This window comes from Harpia harpyja, chromosome W (genome assembly GCF_026419915.1).
Source record: "Harpia harpyja isolate bHarHar1 chromosome W, bHarHar1 primary haplotype, whole genome shotgun sequence".
NCBI classification, from domain to species: domain Eukaryota; kingdom Metazoa; phylum Chordata; class Aves; order Accipitriformes; family Accipitridae; genus Harpia; species Harpia harpyja.
Genome location: NC_068968.1, coordinates 34,657,339 through 34,670,707, shown reverse-complemented (window position 1 = coordinate 34,670,707; position 13,369 = coordinate 34,657,339). Strand labels below are relative to the sequence as shown.

At 44.5% G+C, this 13,369-nt stretch overlaps 1 protein-coding gene across 5 annotated transcripts in view; it reads right to left on the bottom strand.

The window, feature by feature from the left end:
* LOC128136243 (spindlin-Z) overlaps positions 1-13,369 on the bottom strand; it is a 112,420-nt gene that overhangs the window by 14,436 nt on the left and 84,615 nt on the right. For all 5 annotated transcript variants that reach the window (XM_052775498.1, XM_052775501.1, XM_052775499.1 and 2 more), the window contains one exon: positions 6,212-6,260. In XM_052775498.1, coding sequence (XP_052631458.1) covers positions 6,212-6,260 — 49 coding nt within the window. The remainder of the gene's footprint in view (positions 1-6,211; positions 6,261-13,369) is intronic.

Sequence of the window (13,369 nt, the reverse complement as noted above, 5' to 3'; positions counted from 1 at the left end):
GCTTTTCAGGATTCAGCACTTGTTCAAGGGTGAAGTTCCAAAACACTGGGTGTTTTGCAACAGCGCCCTAGGCATTTGCCCATACTACCCCACACACCCTGCCACTCATAATTATCCAACCTTGGGGCAGACCTCTGGGTGATCTTCTTCAATAGTTGTTTAACCTTAAACAAGACCTGAACCACATTCAGGAACGTGCTAGTTCCTAGCAATACGACCATGCTGGTCTCAACATCCCAAGGGTATTCAAATTTTCCAAAATTCTCAAATGCCATTGTAACTAGACTGGGGAAGAAAGGTCTCACCCATAGATTGGCACTCGAAGGAGGAAAGGTAAATGGTGTAATTCTTAATAGTTTCCCACAGAGGGCTCCCAAAGGATAGAGGTGACAATGCTGAGTGCAAATACTGGATTAATCCTACGACCAATAATTTTATCATACCATAAGCCAGTACTACAAAATACATCAAAGCGAAAACCTTAATCCACCTCCCACAGATGATAAGCAGCAGCACAGGGACTACATACAGCAAGTGAGGTGATACATAACAGAACTCTAAAAACAAGCACCACAACTCTAAGAACTCATAAATCAACATAGTGACCAGCGACTCTTAGACCAATGTAATGAATGCCTGTAACAAATTCGTTTTAACAAGCTCTGGTTAGGCTTGTCATTATCTCAACCCTTTGTGCCCCACGTTGGGCGCCAAAATGGACTGTTGTGGTTTAACCCCAGCCAGCAACTAAGCAACACGCAGCTGCTCACTCACTCCCCCCCCACCCAGTGGGATGGGGGAGAATATCGGGAAAAGAAGTAAAACTCGTGGGTTGAGATAAGAATGGTTTAATAGAACAGAAAAGAAGGAACTAATAATGATAACACTAATAAAATGACAATAGTAATAATAAAAGGATTGGAATGTACAAATGATGCGCAGTGCAATTGCTCACCACCCACCGACCGACACCCAGTTAGTCCCCACGTGGCGATCCCCCCACCCCCACTCCCCCCAGTTCCTATACTAGATGTGGCGTCACATGGTATGGAATACCCTGTTGGCCACTTTGGGTCAGCTGCCCTGGCTGTGTCCTGTGCCAACTTCTTGTGTCCCTCCAGCTTTCTCGCTGGAGAAGCTGAAAAATCCTTGATTTTAGACTAAACATTACTTGGCAACAACTGAAGACATCAGTGTTATCAACATTCTTCTCATACCTAACTCAAAAACATAGCACTATACCAGCTACTAGGAAGACAATTAACTCTATCCCAGCTGAAACCAGGACACCATGCAAACCCAATACATTCCACCCCTCGCCTCTGTGCATCACATATTTAAGAATTATCATTAAAATTCACATTCATCACACAATCTTCATTCACATCAACAAAAAATAATACCCCCCGCAAAATCAAAACATCATCATCATCACAACACCAACAAGAAGTGGACAATTTACACACGATCCACCCCTCGTCCCTTCACCACAATTACAACATAAATTCCCCACAATCATTCCTCTCTTCACTTTCTAGCTGTGTTCAGTCCATGTTTTGCTCGTTAACGGTCCCAATTACTATCCTTATCTCGAATTCCTCATGCCCCACGTTGGGCACCAAAAAGGACTGTGGTGGTTTGACCCTGGCTGGATGCCAGGTGCCCACCAAAGCCGCTCTATCACTCCCCCTCCTCAACCGGACAGGGGACAGAAAATATAATGAAAGGCTCATGGGTTGACATAAGGACAGTTTAATAAAGCAAGAGCAAAGGTCACACGTGAAAGCAAAGGAAAACAAAAGATTTTATTCTCTACTTCCCATCAGCAGGTGATGTCTAGCCACTTCTTGGGAAGCAGGGCCTCAGTACACTTAACGGTTGCTCCAGAAGACAAACATAAATAATGAATGCCCCCCACTTCCTCCTCCCTTTACTTAGCTTTTATAGCTGAGCTGACGTCATATGCTATGGAATATCCCTTTGGTCACTTTGGGTCAGCTGTCCTGGCTATGTCCCCTCCCAAGATCTTGCCCAGCCCCAGCCTGCTGGTGAAGTGGGGGGGGGAAATGTTGGAGAGACAGCCTTGATGCTGTGCCAGCACTGCTCAGCAGTAGCCAAAACACTGGTGTGTCATCAACACCTTTCTAGCTACCAATACAGAGCACAGCACTATGAGGGCTGCTATGAGAAGAATTAACTCCATCTCAGCCAGACCCAATACACCCTCTATCCCTTAAGTCACCGCATTCAGTCAGGTGGAGAGAGCATAGGGAGTCCTCCCTATCATGCATCCTATCTGCCTGACAGGTCTATCACAGGGAAGGTAGGGTGTGATTCCAGTAGTCTATGTCTCTCTCCAACTCCCTGATACTCCTCAATCTACCCAGTCCTCTGTCATTAATCTGAGGAGTTCCTCTACCTGGGTGCACCTCCACAGGTGCACTCACTACTGCCATCTGATACTGGCATAAGAGTAGGCCATGCCCTGCAGCCTGACACCTGGGTAGCAGTGTGTTCCCCTCGGAGCTGTCTGGGAAGCTGCGTCAGTCGCGGCAGGTACAGAGTTTAGAGAAGACATAGCCTTCTGTCGCTGGATACCGTTTCTCCCATACCGTTTCTCCCTTGTCGAGCTGGCAGAGCTACAGCGCCCTTCCTGCACGCCGTTCCGTGCAAACTACCACGCCCTTACTGACGCACCACACTCTGTTGGCTCACCCTAGTCACTAGCGCTCCCTAGGGGCTTTTTGTATACGTGGGGGGGGGGCTTGGCCGCCATTGCTCCTGGCCCCGCCCAGGTCTTGTCAGCAGCTGTCGCAGGAGCTGCGGGCTCCTGGCGGCTCCCCCGGTTCAGGAACCCCCCCCGTACACTGTGCTAGAGCGCTCAGCTGCGGATGGTGCCGGCACCGGAGCTGCTCACCTTGGCGACTGAGTATTTATCTTGAAGGCATTAAGCTGATAATTAAAATCTTGTTACATGAAAAAGTTTTATTAGCAGAACCAGATCATGCAAAGTTCAAAGAAATTTAGAAAATAGTACAAATGAAGCAGAGTAGGAATGGTCAGTACAATTTTTATATTTCGTGGTGCCATGTAGAAAAGTTATTAAAAATAGGGCCCAAATTAGAATTTTGATCTTACTACAGACTGTCACTAACAGGGGATCATATGATCAGGGAATTGTTATAAGCTATTTTTCCTCAATATTCAGACTTAAGACAGAAGTTTTAAAGTACTTTCTGTACTCCTTCAAAAGCCATCATTCAGTTGTGAAACTAATTTTCTTAGGATTACAAGTGTATTGAGTATACATTGCAGGGTTTTGTTAGCGGACACATACACACACACGACAACACCTGCAGGGGTGGCCTCTATGAGACTAAGTCAGGGGCTGCCCTGTGCCAGACACAGCTGGTTCCAGCTGGCTTGGCAATGGCCCCACTGCAGGCCAAAGTTGAGCCAATCAGTGAAGTTGGTGGTGCCTTTGTGAAAACATATTTAAGAAAGGGCAAAAAACCACTGGACAGGCAGAGGAGGGGGGAAAAAAAAGTGAAAAAAGAAAAAAGTGTGAGAAACAGCAGAGGGAACACCAAGTTCAGAAAAGGAGGTATTCCATGGTGCTAGAGCTGATATCCACACTGTAGCCTGTGTAGGACCCATGCTGGAGCAGTTAGATATTTCCTGAATTAACTGTGGTCCATGGAGAACCCACGGAGAACCCATGCCAGAGCAGGGTTTTCCTGACAGGACTGTCTCCCCTGGAAGAGCCCATGCTGGAGCAGATTTTCCTGACAGGAACTGTGGCCTGTAGAGAACCCATGCCAGAGCAGGGGGAAAGTAAGTACAAGAGGGAAGGAGCAGCAGAGAGCAACCGTTATGTACAGACTGTAAACTCCCTTACCCGATTTCCCCCCTCTGTGGTAGAGGAGTCTGGAGTGAAGGAGTGAAGTTGAGCATGGGAAAGGGGGGAGGGAAAGGTGTTGTTTTAATGTTTGTCTTCCTGTTTCTTACCACCTGATTCTATTTTATTTGGCAATACATTAATTCTCCCCAAGTCAAGCCTGTTTTGCCTGTGACAGTAACTGGTAAGCAATCTCCCTGTCTTTGTCTTGACCCATGAGCTTTCTCATCCTATTTTCTCCCCCTGCCCCACTGAGGAGGGGGAGTGAGTGGGTGGGTGGGAGTTTGGCCCATAGCCAAGTATAACCCACCACAACAAGTTAGTTTAAAGAGTGATCAGAAATTCACAAGGGATAAGTACAGTGGTAGTTATACTGCAGATACAACCTCCACCTCAAAGTCCTTGAACTGCCAACTATGAGAAACCTGGAGAGCATAAGGAAGATTTTATACTTACACTGTTTTGTGCTCTCTTTCCTTATGCACCAATGGTGGAAAGGATGAGAGCCAAGAGACTACTGACTGATCTGACACAAATAGGGTCAGCTTCATATTCACAGAGATCATCACTACCCATTGACACTGACAGAGCACTCAGAAGAACTGCCCTTTTGCAGCTGACCTATAACCATGGGACCCCCCCTTCCAAAAGGGTCAACGGTTAACTACCATTTTAGTTAAGAAGAGTTCAGAAGACTAATCCACACAGCTCATTTTATCACTTCCTCAGTTACTGGACCATGACCTGTTCCATCCTGTTGGCTCTTCCCTCCCCCATGAACTTCTGAACCTAGTTTATAATCTCCCCTATGGCCTTCAAGTGCCAGTAGACTTGTTCCTCTTTTTCTTTAAATGAGGAATGAAAAAGTCATCGTAACTAAATCAATGACAAGGTATGCATTACTAATTCATGGTCTGCTGTAACAGCTCATAGTATTATCAGCATACATTTTTAAATAGTGATTCATATCCCACTTGTTTATAGTAAACATGTCTACAGCACTACTTACTGTTCATTTCAAAAACATAAGCAAGGAATATCAAATAAAAAACAACTCTATACTAGTCTCTCTCATTCTCAGAGAAGTCAGTGAGCAACACACAAAGTCATCTTGGTTTGGTACAAAATAAAACCTTTACCAAACAATTCTTAAACAATTAAACTAGGCTAAATTAACATAAAACTCAGTTGGGTGCTTAAGTTAAATGCCTCAAAATCATGTGACTTAGGATCATGACTTAATATGCCCCATAAAAACCTTTATGCTAAAAAATATACAACCTATTTAGGTATTTAAATAAGTGTATATCAACACAACAATAAAGACAAATCTAGCCACCCTCAAGTACAAAAGGCAACCCACCTCTGATAGTCTTCCCATCATACACTCCTTTCTCTGAGCGGTTGAAAAAGAACAAGAGAAATTAAATTTTAACTCTACCTGTCTCTAGACAAATAAATGTTTATCTTTGCCTTGTAAGGAGATAGACAAGACTGAATAGTGAAGAGTTGGTGGAAGGAATTAGAGTAGTTTTACATCAGTTGTTGTGTCTGGGAAACAGTTAATACTAATTCAAATGTTAATCACCAAAGATATTTCTGCCAGACAAATTGCTTTGGATTGATGCATGTTGTATATCACCACTATAGGACTTCATACTCAAAATATAACTAGTAGCATTTTAATAAATTTCACCTTTCCCCAGCTTATTTTAGAGTTCACCTACCAGAGATGCAGCCAGATGCAACATCTAGCTGTTAGACACTAAGGTTGATCATGTCTAAGCTATTACCGCTATCATCCCCCATTTACTCATAGCAGCATTTAGCTGCTACTATTTTAAAATGTAGTAGAAAGAATAATACATGCCATGAATGTATAGGATAAGCAAGTAACCTTCACACAAATAGCAGCTGCCTTATAAAAGTACTTCAGTATGTTCTTTATTTTTTAAAAAAAGGTGAAAAATCCTTTTCAAAAACTGAAGCTGTAATGAATCCTAGAATACACGTGCCCAATTTCCGGCTTGCAACCTCTTGTCTCTCAGTTATAGAGTAAATTACAGAACTGTATTGACAGGATAATTTCTCTCAGAGTAACATTCAAAATGATGTTTAGAACTCTACCACTGGTGCATTCTTTCCCACTGTCCTCCCAAAAGAATTAAAGTCTGACTCTACACACATACACTGTCTGAATACTACTCCACATGATTTTCAAGAGCAAAATGACTGGAACAATATAGATACATTTCTAGAACAGTACTTCCAGTTACTGAGAACTATACTTTAGGAAAGATATTAGCAACTTACTTGTGGGAAGTTCTTTTCTTCATCATGCTTGCAGAGACTCCTGCATGACCTACAATATAAATGATGGAATTACTGAACAATGCCAAAAAGGTATCTTACAGAAAAGTTCTCTTTTTCAAGTAAAAAAATTTAAACACTTCATGTTGTGATTGATCGATGAGCTCCTACAATGGAAGTAGGCTCTGAGGAGACAGACAAGGACTACATACTCACAAAGCTAAGTGAAGAAGTAGGGAGTGACTGATGACAACTGTCACAAAAAGCTGAACTTAACACAAAGGAGACGGGAAGTAGTCTTTGTTCTAGATAAATGGCTACAACAGTTGAGGGCTTGAGCTGATAATAATAATAAGCAGCAAATGCATATCTTCCTGAGTCAGCGAGGCCAGAATGGGTGGGTATATATGTGGCTCAGCCAAACTGAGTATAAAAACTCAGTATAGAGCCAAACCCAAGTATAAAGTATAGCATATACCGTATAAAAACTGTACAACTAACAGAAAGAACTTTGAAGAGAGCAACAGGCTTGAGCTGGTTTCAGCCCACATATTGCTTCCCAATGACTGGGGATGCCCAGCATCATAATGGAGATCAGTAATGAGAATCACATTTGTATTGTGATTTGACTGTATATTGCAACTGCTATACTCTGCTAAATGTAACTTGTATTGTACTGTGCTTTAAGTAAATTGCTGTATCATTCTGCTAAATCAAAGTCCCATGTAATGTCAAATAACTTCAAAAAACTAAAGTTGGCATTAAACATTAAACCCTCTACATATGGAATATCTAAAAGAACCCAGTCAGAGTGTGTTGGACACATGTATGTTATCAATAAAAAAACCCCTCATGTATCTGTAGAAACATGTTCAGAATTTCATCTATGGATGTTTAAATTCATACCTACAGAGAAATATTTAATTGAGGTTTCTCTACAGATCCAAACAAATTCTTTAACTTTAACATTATGTGCATGTTCCAAGCATAGCTTTGGCATATGTATTTTGAAAATTAATTTTCATAATAGCAGTAGTGTCACACAAGAGTTACACCCTGAAAGTGCAATTAACCTTAAAAGTTTTCATAAATATTTTAATCTTTGGATTTTCAGATGGAGAAATAAAGACATATATCAAGTGACAGAAATGGTAGAATTAAAATCAGACTACATACATCTTGTTTCCAACACTCAAGCTTGTACTGAATCCATGGAAAGATGCATCTCCAGTTTTAACAACAGCTGGAATTTTAAGTTTTCAAAAATGAGGCCCTCCATGCAAATAGCTACAGTAAAGATCCTATTTGCAATTTTTGACTATTAAAAGACCAAGTAAAGAGAACTTACCTTTGAACATGTTTATAAGAACTATCAGCTAGAAATTAAAATAAAAGATATCACAAAAAGTCTGAATAGAAACGCAAAAGACTTTGAGACTTGACTGCAACCACTAAACAAGCATTCTCATCATATCATTAGCCACCCCTTAGTTATATGAGGAAAAAAAGTTTAAAAACATACTTAAAAGAAAGAAATCCGTTCTCACAAAGTAAAAGAACATGAACACACAGATTTCATTTTTTCCATTACTGGTTGATGAGACAAAGTAAGATTTAACTAAATCAGCTCAAGTAGTTAAAACGCTATAGAAAAAACACCCACATATTCAGCAGGGTGGTTCAGCACAAAATTTGTTTTCTGTCCTCTGCTTAGAGACTCTGAATCTTATTATACAGTGCAACGCATTTAGCCTTCCAAAACAAAAGGAACTCTACAGGTACACAAAAGGAAGATCTATTACAGAAGCTGCAAAAACCACAAAGGAGAAGCTATGCATGCTACTCAGAATGAGCATTTGCCCTGTTCAGTAACTGCTCACCTTCGGCACCTCTTATTTTTGATAGGACTCAAGCTCTACAGCCAGGTGTCTTTTCTCTCAAATTCACTTCCGTCCAAAATTTCTCGGCTATCCATACACAATCTCCAGCCATGAAATGACATGTACCAAACTAACAAATATTTACAACAACACTGAACTAAGAGTTTGAGAGAATACCCTTTTTTGCTATCAGGTGAAAATGAGCTTGACAGTACCTGACTGATTTCAAGAACTTGCTTGCTCATGTACCTAGCTCTAAACAAAAGCCAACTAAGCAAACTGAGTAATGCTCAGTTTCTTGTGTTGGTAGCTTAAGGCAGTGCACAGTTTAATGCAAAGTTATGGCACTGTATTGGGTTTGTGTGGCAAGGTTTTGGTAGCGGGGGGGTTACAGGGGGTGGCTTCTGTGAGAAACTGCTAGAAGCTTCCCCTATGTCCAATAGAGCCAATACCAGCCGGCTCCAAGACAGACCCGCTGCTGGCCAAGGCCAAGCCAATCAGCAACAGTGGTAGCGCCTCTGTGATAACATATTTAAGAAGGGAAAAAAAAGTTGCTGCAGCACAGAAACTGCAGCCAGAGAGAGGAGCGAGAACATGTAAGAGAAACAACCCTGCAGCCACCAAGGTCAGTGAAGAAGGAGGGGGAGGAGGTGCTCCAGGCACCAGAGCAGAGATTCCCCTGCAGTCCATGGTGAAGACCATGATGAGGCAGACTGTCCCCCTGCAGCCCATGGAGGTCCACGGTGGAGCAGATATCCACCTGCAGCCCGTGGAGGACCCCACGCCAGAGCAGGTGGGTGCCCGAAGGAGGCTGTGACCCCATAGGAAGCCTGTGCTTGAGTAGGCTCCTGGCCGGACCTGCAGATATGTGGAGAGAGGAGCCCACGCTGGAGCAGTGTGCTCCTGGCAGGACTTGTGATCCTGCGGGGGAGCCGTGCTGGAGCAGTGTGCTCCTGAAGGACTGCATGCCGTGGAAGGGACCCACACTGGAGCAGTTCGTGAAGAACTGCAGCCCGTGGGAAGGACCCACGTTGGAGAAGTTTGTGCAGGACTGTGTCCCGTGGGAGGGACCCCACCCTGGAGCAGGGGAAGAGTGTGAGGAGTCCTGCCCCTGAAGAGGATGAAGCGGCAGAGATAACGTGTGATGAACTGATCATAACCCCCATTCCCCATCCCCCTGCGCTGCTGGGGGAGGTAGGTAGAGAATTAGGGAGTGTCGAGGTTTCAGCCCAGCCGGTAACAAAGCACCATGCAGCCACTCGCTCACTTCTCCCCCCTCGGCAGTGGTGGGATGAGAAGAAAATATAAAGAAAGGCTCATGGGTCGAGACAAGGACTGGGAGGGATCACTCACCACTTATGGTCACGGGCAAAAGACAGGCTCAACTTGGGGAAGAAAGAAAATCAATTTAATTTACTACAAATCAAATCAAAACAAGGATATTAGGAAGTAAAACCAAACCTTAGAACACCTTCCCCCCACCCCTCCCTCATTCCCAGCTCAACTCCACTCCCGGTTCTCTCTACCTCCTCCCCCCCGGCGGCACAGAGGAACAGGGGATGGGGGTTGGGGTCAGCTCGCCACACCTTGTCTCTGCCACTCCTTCCTCCTCAGGGGGAGGACTCCTCACTCGTCCCCTGCTCCACCGTGGGGTCCCTCCCACAGGAGACAGTCCTCCACGAACTTCTCCAGTGTGAGTCCTTTCCGCGGGCTGCAGTTCTTCACAAACTTCCCTGGCATGGGTCCTTTCTACGGGCCGATCTTCAGTCACAAACTGCTCCAGCACGGGCTTTCCCATGGAGTCATGGCCTTCTTCAGGGGCATCTGACTGCTCCGGCGTGGGCTCTTCCATAGCCTGCAAGTGGGCATCTGCTCCACCGCTCACCTCCATGGGCTGCAGGGGGACAGCCTGCTGTCTCACCACAGGCTGCAGGGGCATCAACTTCCTCAGGCGCCCCTCCTCCCCCTCCTTCTTCACTGACCTCGGTGTCTGCATAGGTGTTCCTCTCACATTCCAATCCCCCCACTCACTGCAGGTTCTCCTTCTTAAATATGTTATCCCAGAGGTGCTACCACCATCACTGATTGGGTCAGGCTTGGCCAGAGGCGGGTCCGACTTGGAGCTGGGGGAGCTTCTAGCACCTTCTCACAGGAGCCACCCCTGTGGCCCCTGCCCCACTACCAAAAAACCCGGGCCACACAAACCCATAACATTTGTATAAGCAATGCATGCCTTCCTAACAACTGTGCCCCTGAAGAAGAACTAAAAGACTGATAAGAAGGGAACATCCTACCCCAGGAGGCACTGAAAGTTGAATAATTGCTAATAGGCATGAAGTCAGCAAAGATCTTCAGTAATTGTGGGAAAGGTAAAGGCAGCAGGGGGAGATCACAACCACCGACTCAATTCAAGACCAGAAAGACTTACCCCCCCACTCTCCTTGAGCATGCACTGTAGAATAAAAGAACACTGTACCTTTAATTCAAAGTGGGGAAAACTTTAGCCCAATAGAAACTGTGGTAGATAAGTGACTACCAATAACAGTTTTGGGGAAGAACTTTGGAAAGTAAATATGTAAAACTAAACTGTATAAATTGCTTGCCTGTTTAGGTATAAGGGGTGCTAGCTTTGTGGATTACCACCTAGCCCCCATCTTTGCGCAAACATGAATTGGAATAAAATACCTCTGCTCTGTTGGAGAATGGCTGAGGGAGCGCAGTCATGGCTCCATGGAGGAGTTTTGTTCTACCAATCTGGACATAAAACCAGACTAGGCCGCGATGGAAAATTCCGAGTCATGCTGACAAGGAAGAAAAGAAGGTCATACTGACCTTGTATTGTGTAGATAAGGAGGTACTGTATGAGAAAAACAGGATGGAACGCGGGCCCAGGCACGAAGGCAGTAACTGCAAGTAGGAGGAGTATGATAATGTAACTTTTAGAGCTAAGCCAATGATTATAAGACAAGTATGTATAAGAGGTAACTTTGTGTTATAAATATGTGAAGGTTTTGCAGTAAAGCTGAAGCTTGCTTTATCACTCACATTGAGTCGACTGCTTGACTTCCCTCGCTCGTCGCAAGTGGCGCCTGAACAGGGACCCCATCCTTGTTCTTCACCGGACAGCGAGGTCGGAGAAGCACTGGTAGCAGCGACCAGGGAGCAAAAGATCGGCGGACGCTGCCGCGGCGCGCCTGATCCGTGCTTGAACCCAGGACAAAAAGGAAGGGGTTCGCTGTCCGAAAGAAGGCTACCCGGGGAAAAAAGGCTGCACTTGACCGGATAATTAAGAAGGTCAACATCGCGCAATGGAAAACAAGGTAGCATTCGAACTTTTAAAACGCTTTTTAGAAAAGCGGGGAGTAAGCCAATTAAAAGACCTGGCTGGATTAATCGCGTTAGGGAAAGTGAAAGGGTTTTTTAAGGACCCTGAAAGTATGTTTGAAGTAGATGAGTGGCGTTCTTACGGTGATTGTTTGTGGGATTTAGTAATTGATGATGATAAATCAGCAAAGAAATTGATGAAATCTTGGAGAGATGTTATTAACTGCATGAAAAAATATAAAGCTGAAAAGAAAATGGCTGCGGCCGCCTCTGATCGGCTTGCGCAATCTGATCCTGCCGCTGGTCGTCTCACAGGGCCGAAGTGGATTCCCAGCCGTTGGACCAAGGCTGCCGTTGCTGATGATAATCAACATAGTTCTACTCACACTGATTCCAGCGATGCCACTGCCCAGCCGTGCGAACCTATGGGTGGCGTGGGCAAATAGAACTGGGACGACAGACTTTTGCCTGAGTTCAGCTACGGCAACTGAGCCTTTTAAAACATGTTTGATAGGTTTTCCTGAAATTATTGTTAGTGATTTTCATAAGTGGACGTCTGTAACAATTAACTGTACAAATGTTACTGTATCAAATTGTTCGGTACAATTAATACGAGCCCTAAATCACACTCTCCCTTGGGACCCCCAAGAAATTGACCTTTTGGGGTCCGAAAAAATTAGAAATGCAACCGATAATGTTACTACTCAGACATGTTTTGTGTTTGGAAGAATTAGCCGCTTTGGCGCACAGACCCAAGTTCTGCAGTCCCTCCTTGGTGTAAACAGCCGCCTTGATGACAACAACCCTTTTGTTAATACCTCTGGCTGGACTGTTGTCTCACCTTTCATGAGTGGCTTTACAGTAGGCAAACATTGTGGAAATTATAATCAGACCCGCACACTCGGTGCCTATGGCTGGAGTATGCGGGGAACCAGTAACTCTTTGTGGAACAATGATACGGCCAAAGCTCTTCCCCCCGGGTATTTTTTGATCTGTGGGGATCGAGCATGGCCTGGCATTCCAAAGAACGCCTTTGGAGGGCCTTGTTATTTAGGTAAATTGACTCTGCTCACAGTTAGCCGACAAAGTTGGATCAATATAACTACAGTACCGCGACAAAAAAGGTCTATACATCAATTGCGGACAGATTGTAACGACAATGTTGAGTTATGGTCGAACACAGCCAATGTATTTGCTTCCTTAGTGCCTGGCATAGGCACTGCACAAGCGCTGGCTCAGCTCAAGAAGTTAGCATGTTGGTCGGTGAAACAAGCTAGCGTAACCACCAAAGTCTTGACCGAAATGGCTCGAGACATGGACAGTTTACGCCATGCCATTTTACAAAATCGAGCAGCCATTGACTTTTTATTATTGGCACAAGGACATGGCTGTGAAGATGTAGAAGGTATGTGTTGCTTTAATCTCACAGATCACAGTTACTCTATTCAGAAGCAACTATAGTGGCTGCGCGACCACACAAAAAGGGTTACCGAAGGCGACAATCCTTTTGATGATTGGCTCAAATCTATATTTGGAGGATTGTCTCCTTGGCTGTTGTTGTTGGTTAAAGAAGGATTGCGCTGGCTTGGCATTTTAGTAGCACTCGTAGTCATAGTAAAAATAGCATATCACTGTATTCTGAATAATGTTGCAAAAATGAACCACAGTGCCTTGATGGTCCAAAAAGAAAAAGGGGGAATTGTTGGAGAATGGCTGAGGGAGCGCGATCATGGCTCCATGGAGGAGTTTTGTTCTACCAATCTGGACATAAAACCAGACTAGGCCGCGATGGAAAATTCCGAGTCATGCTGACAAGGAAGAAAAGAAGGTCATACTGACCTTGTATTGTGTAGATAAGGAGGTACTGTATGAGAAAAACAGGATGGAACGCGGGCCCAGGCACGAAGGCAGTAACTGCAAGTAGGAGGAGTATGATAATGTAACTTTTAGAGCTAAG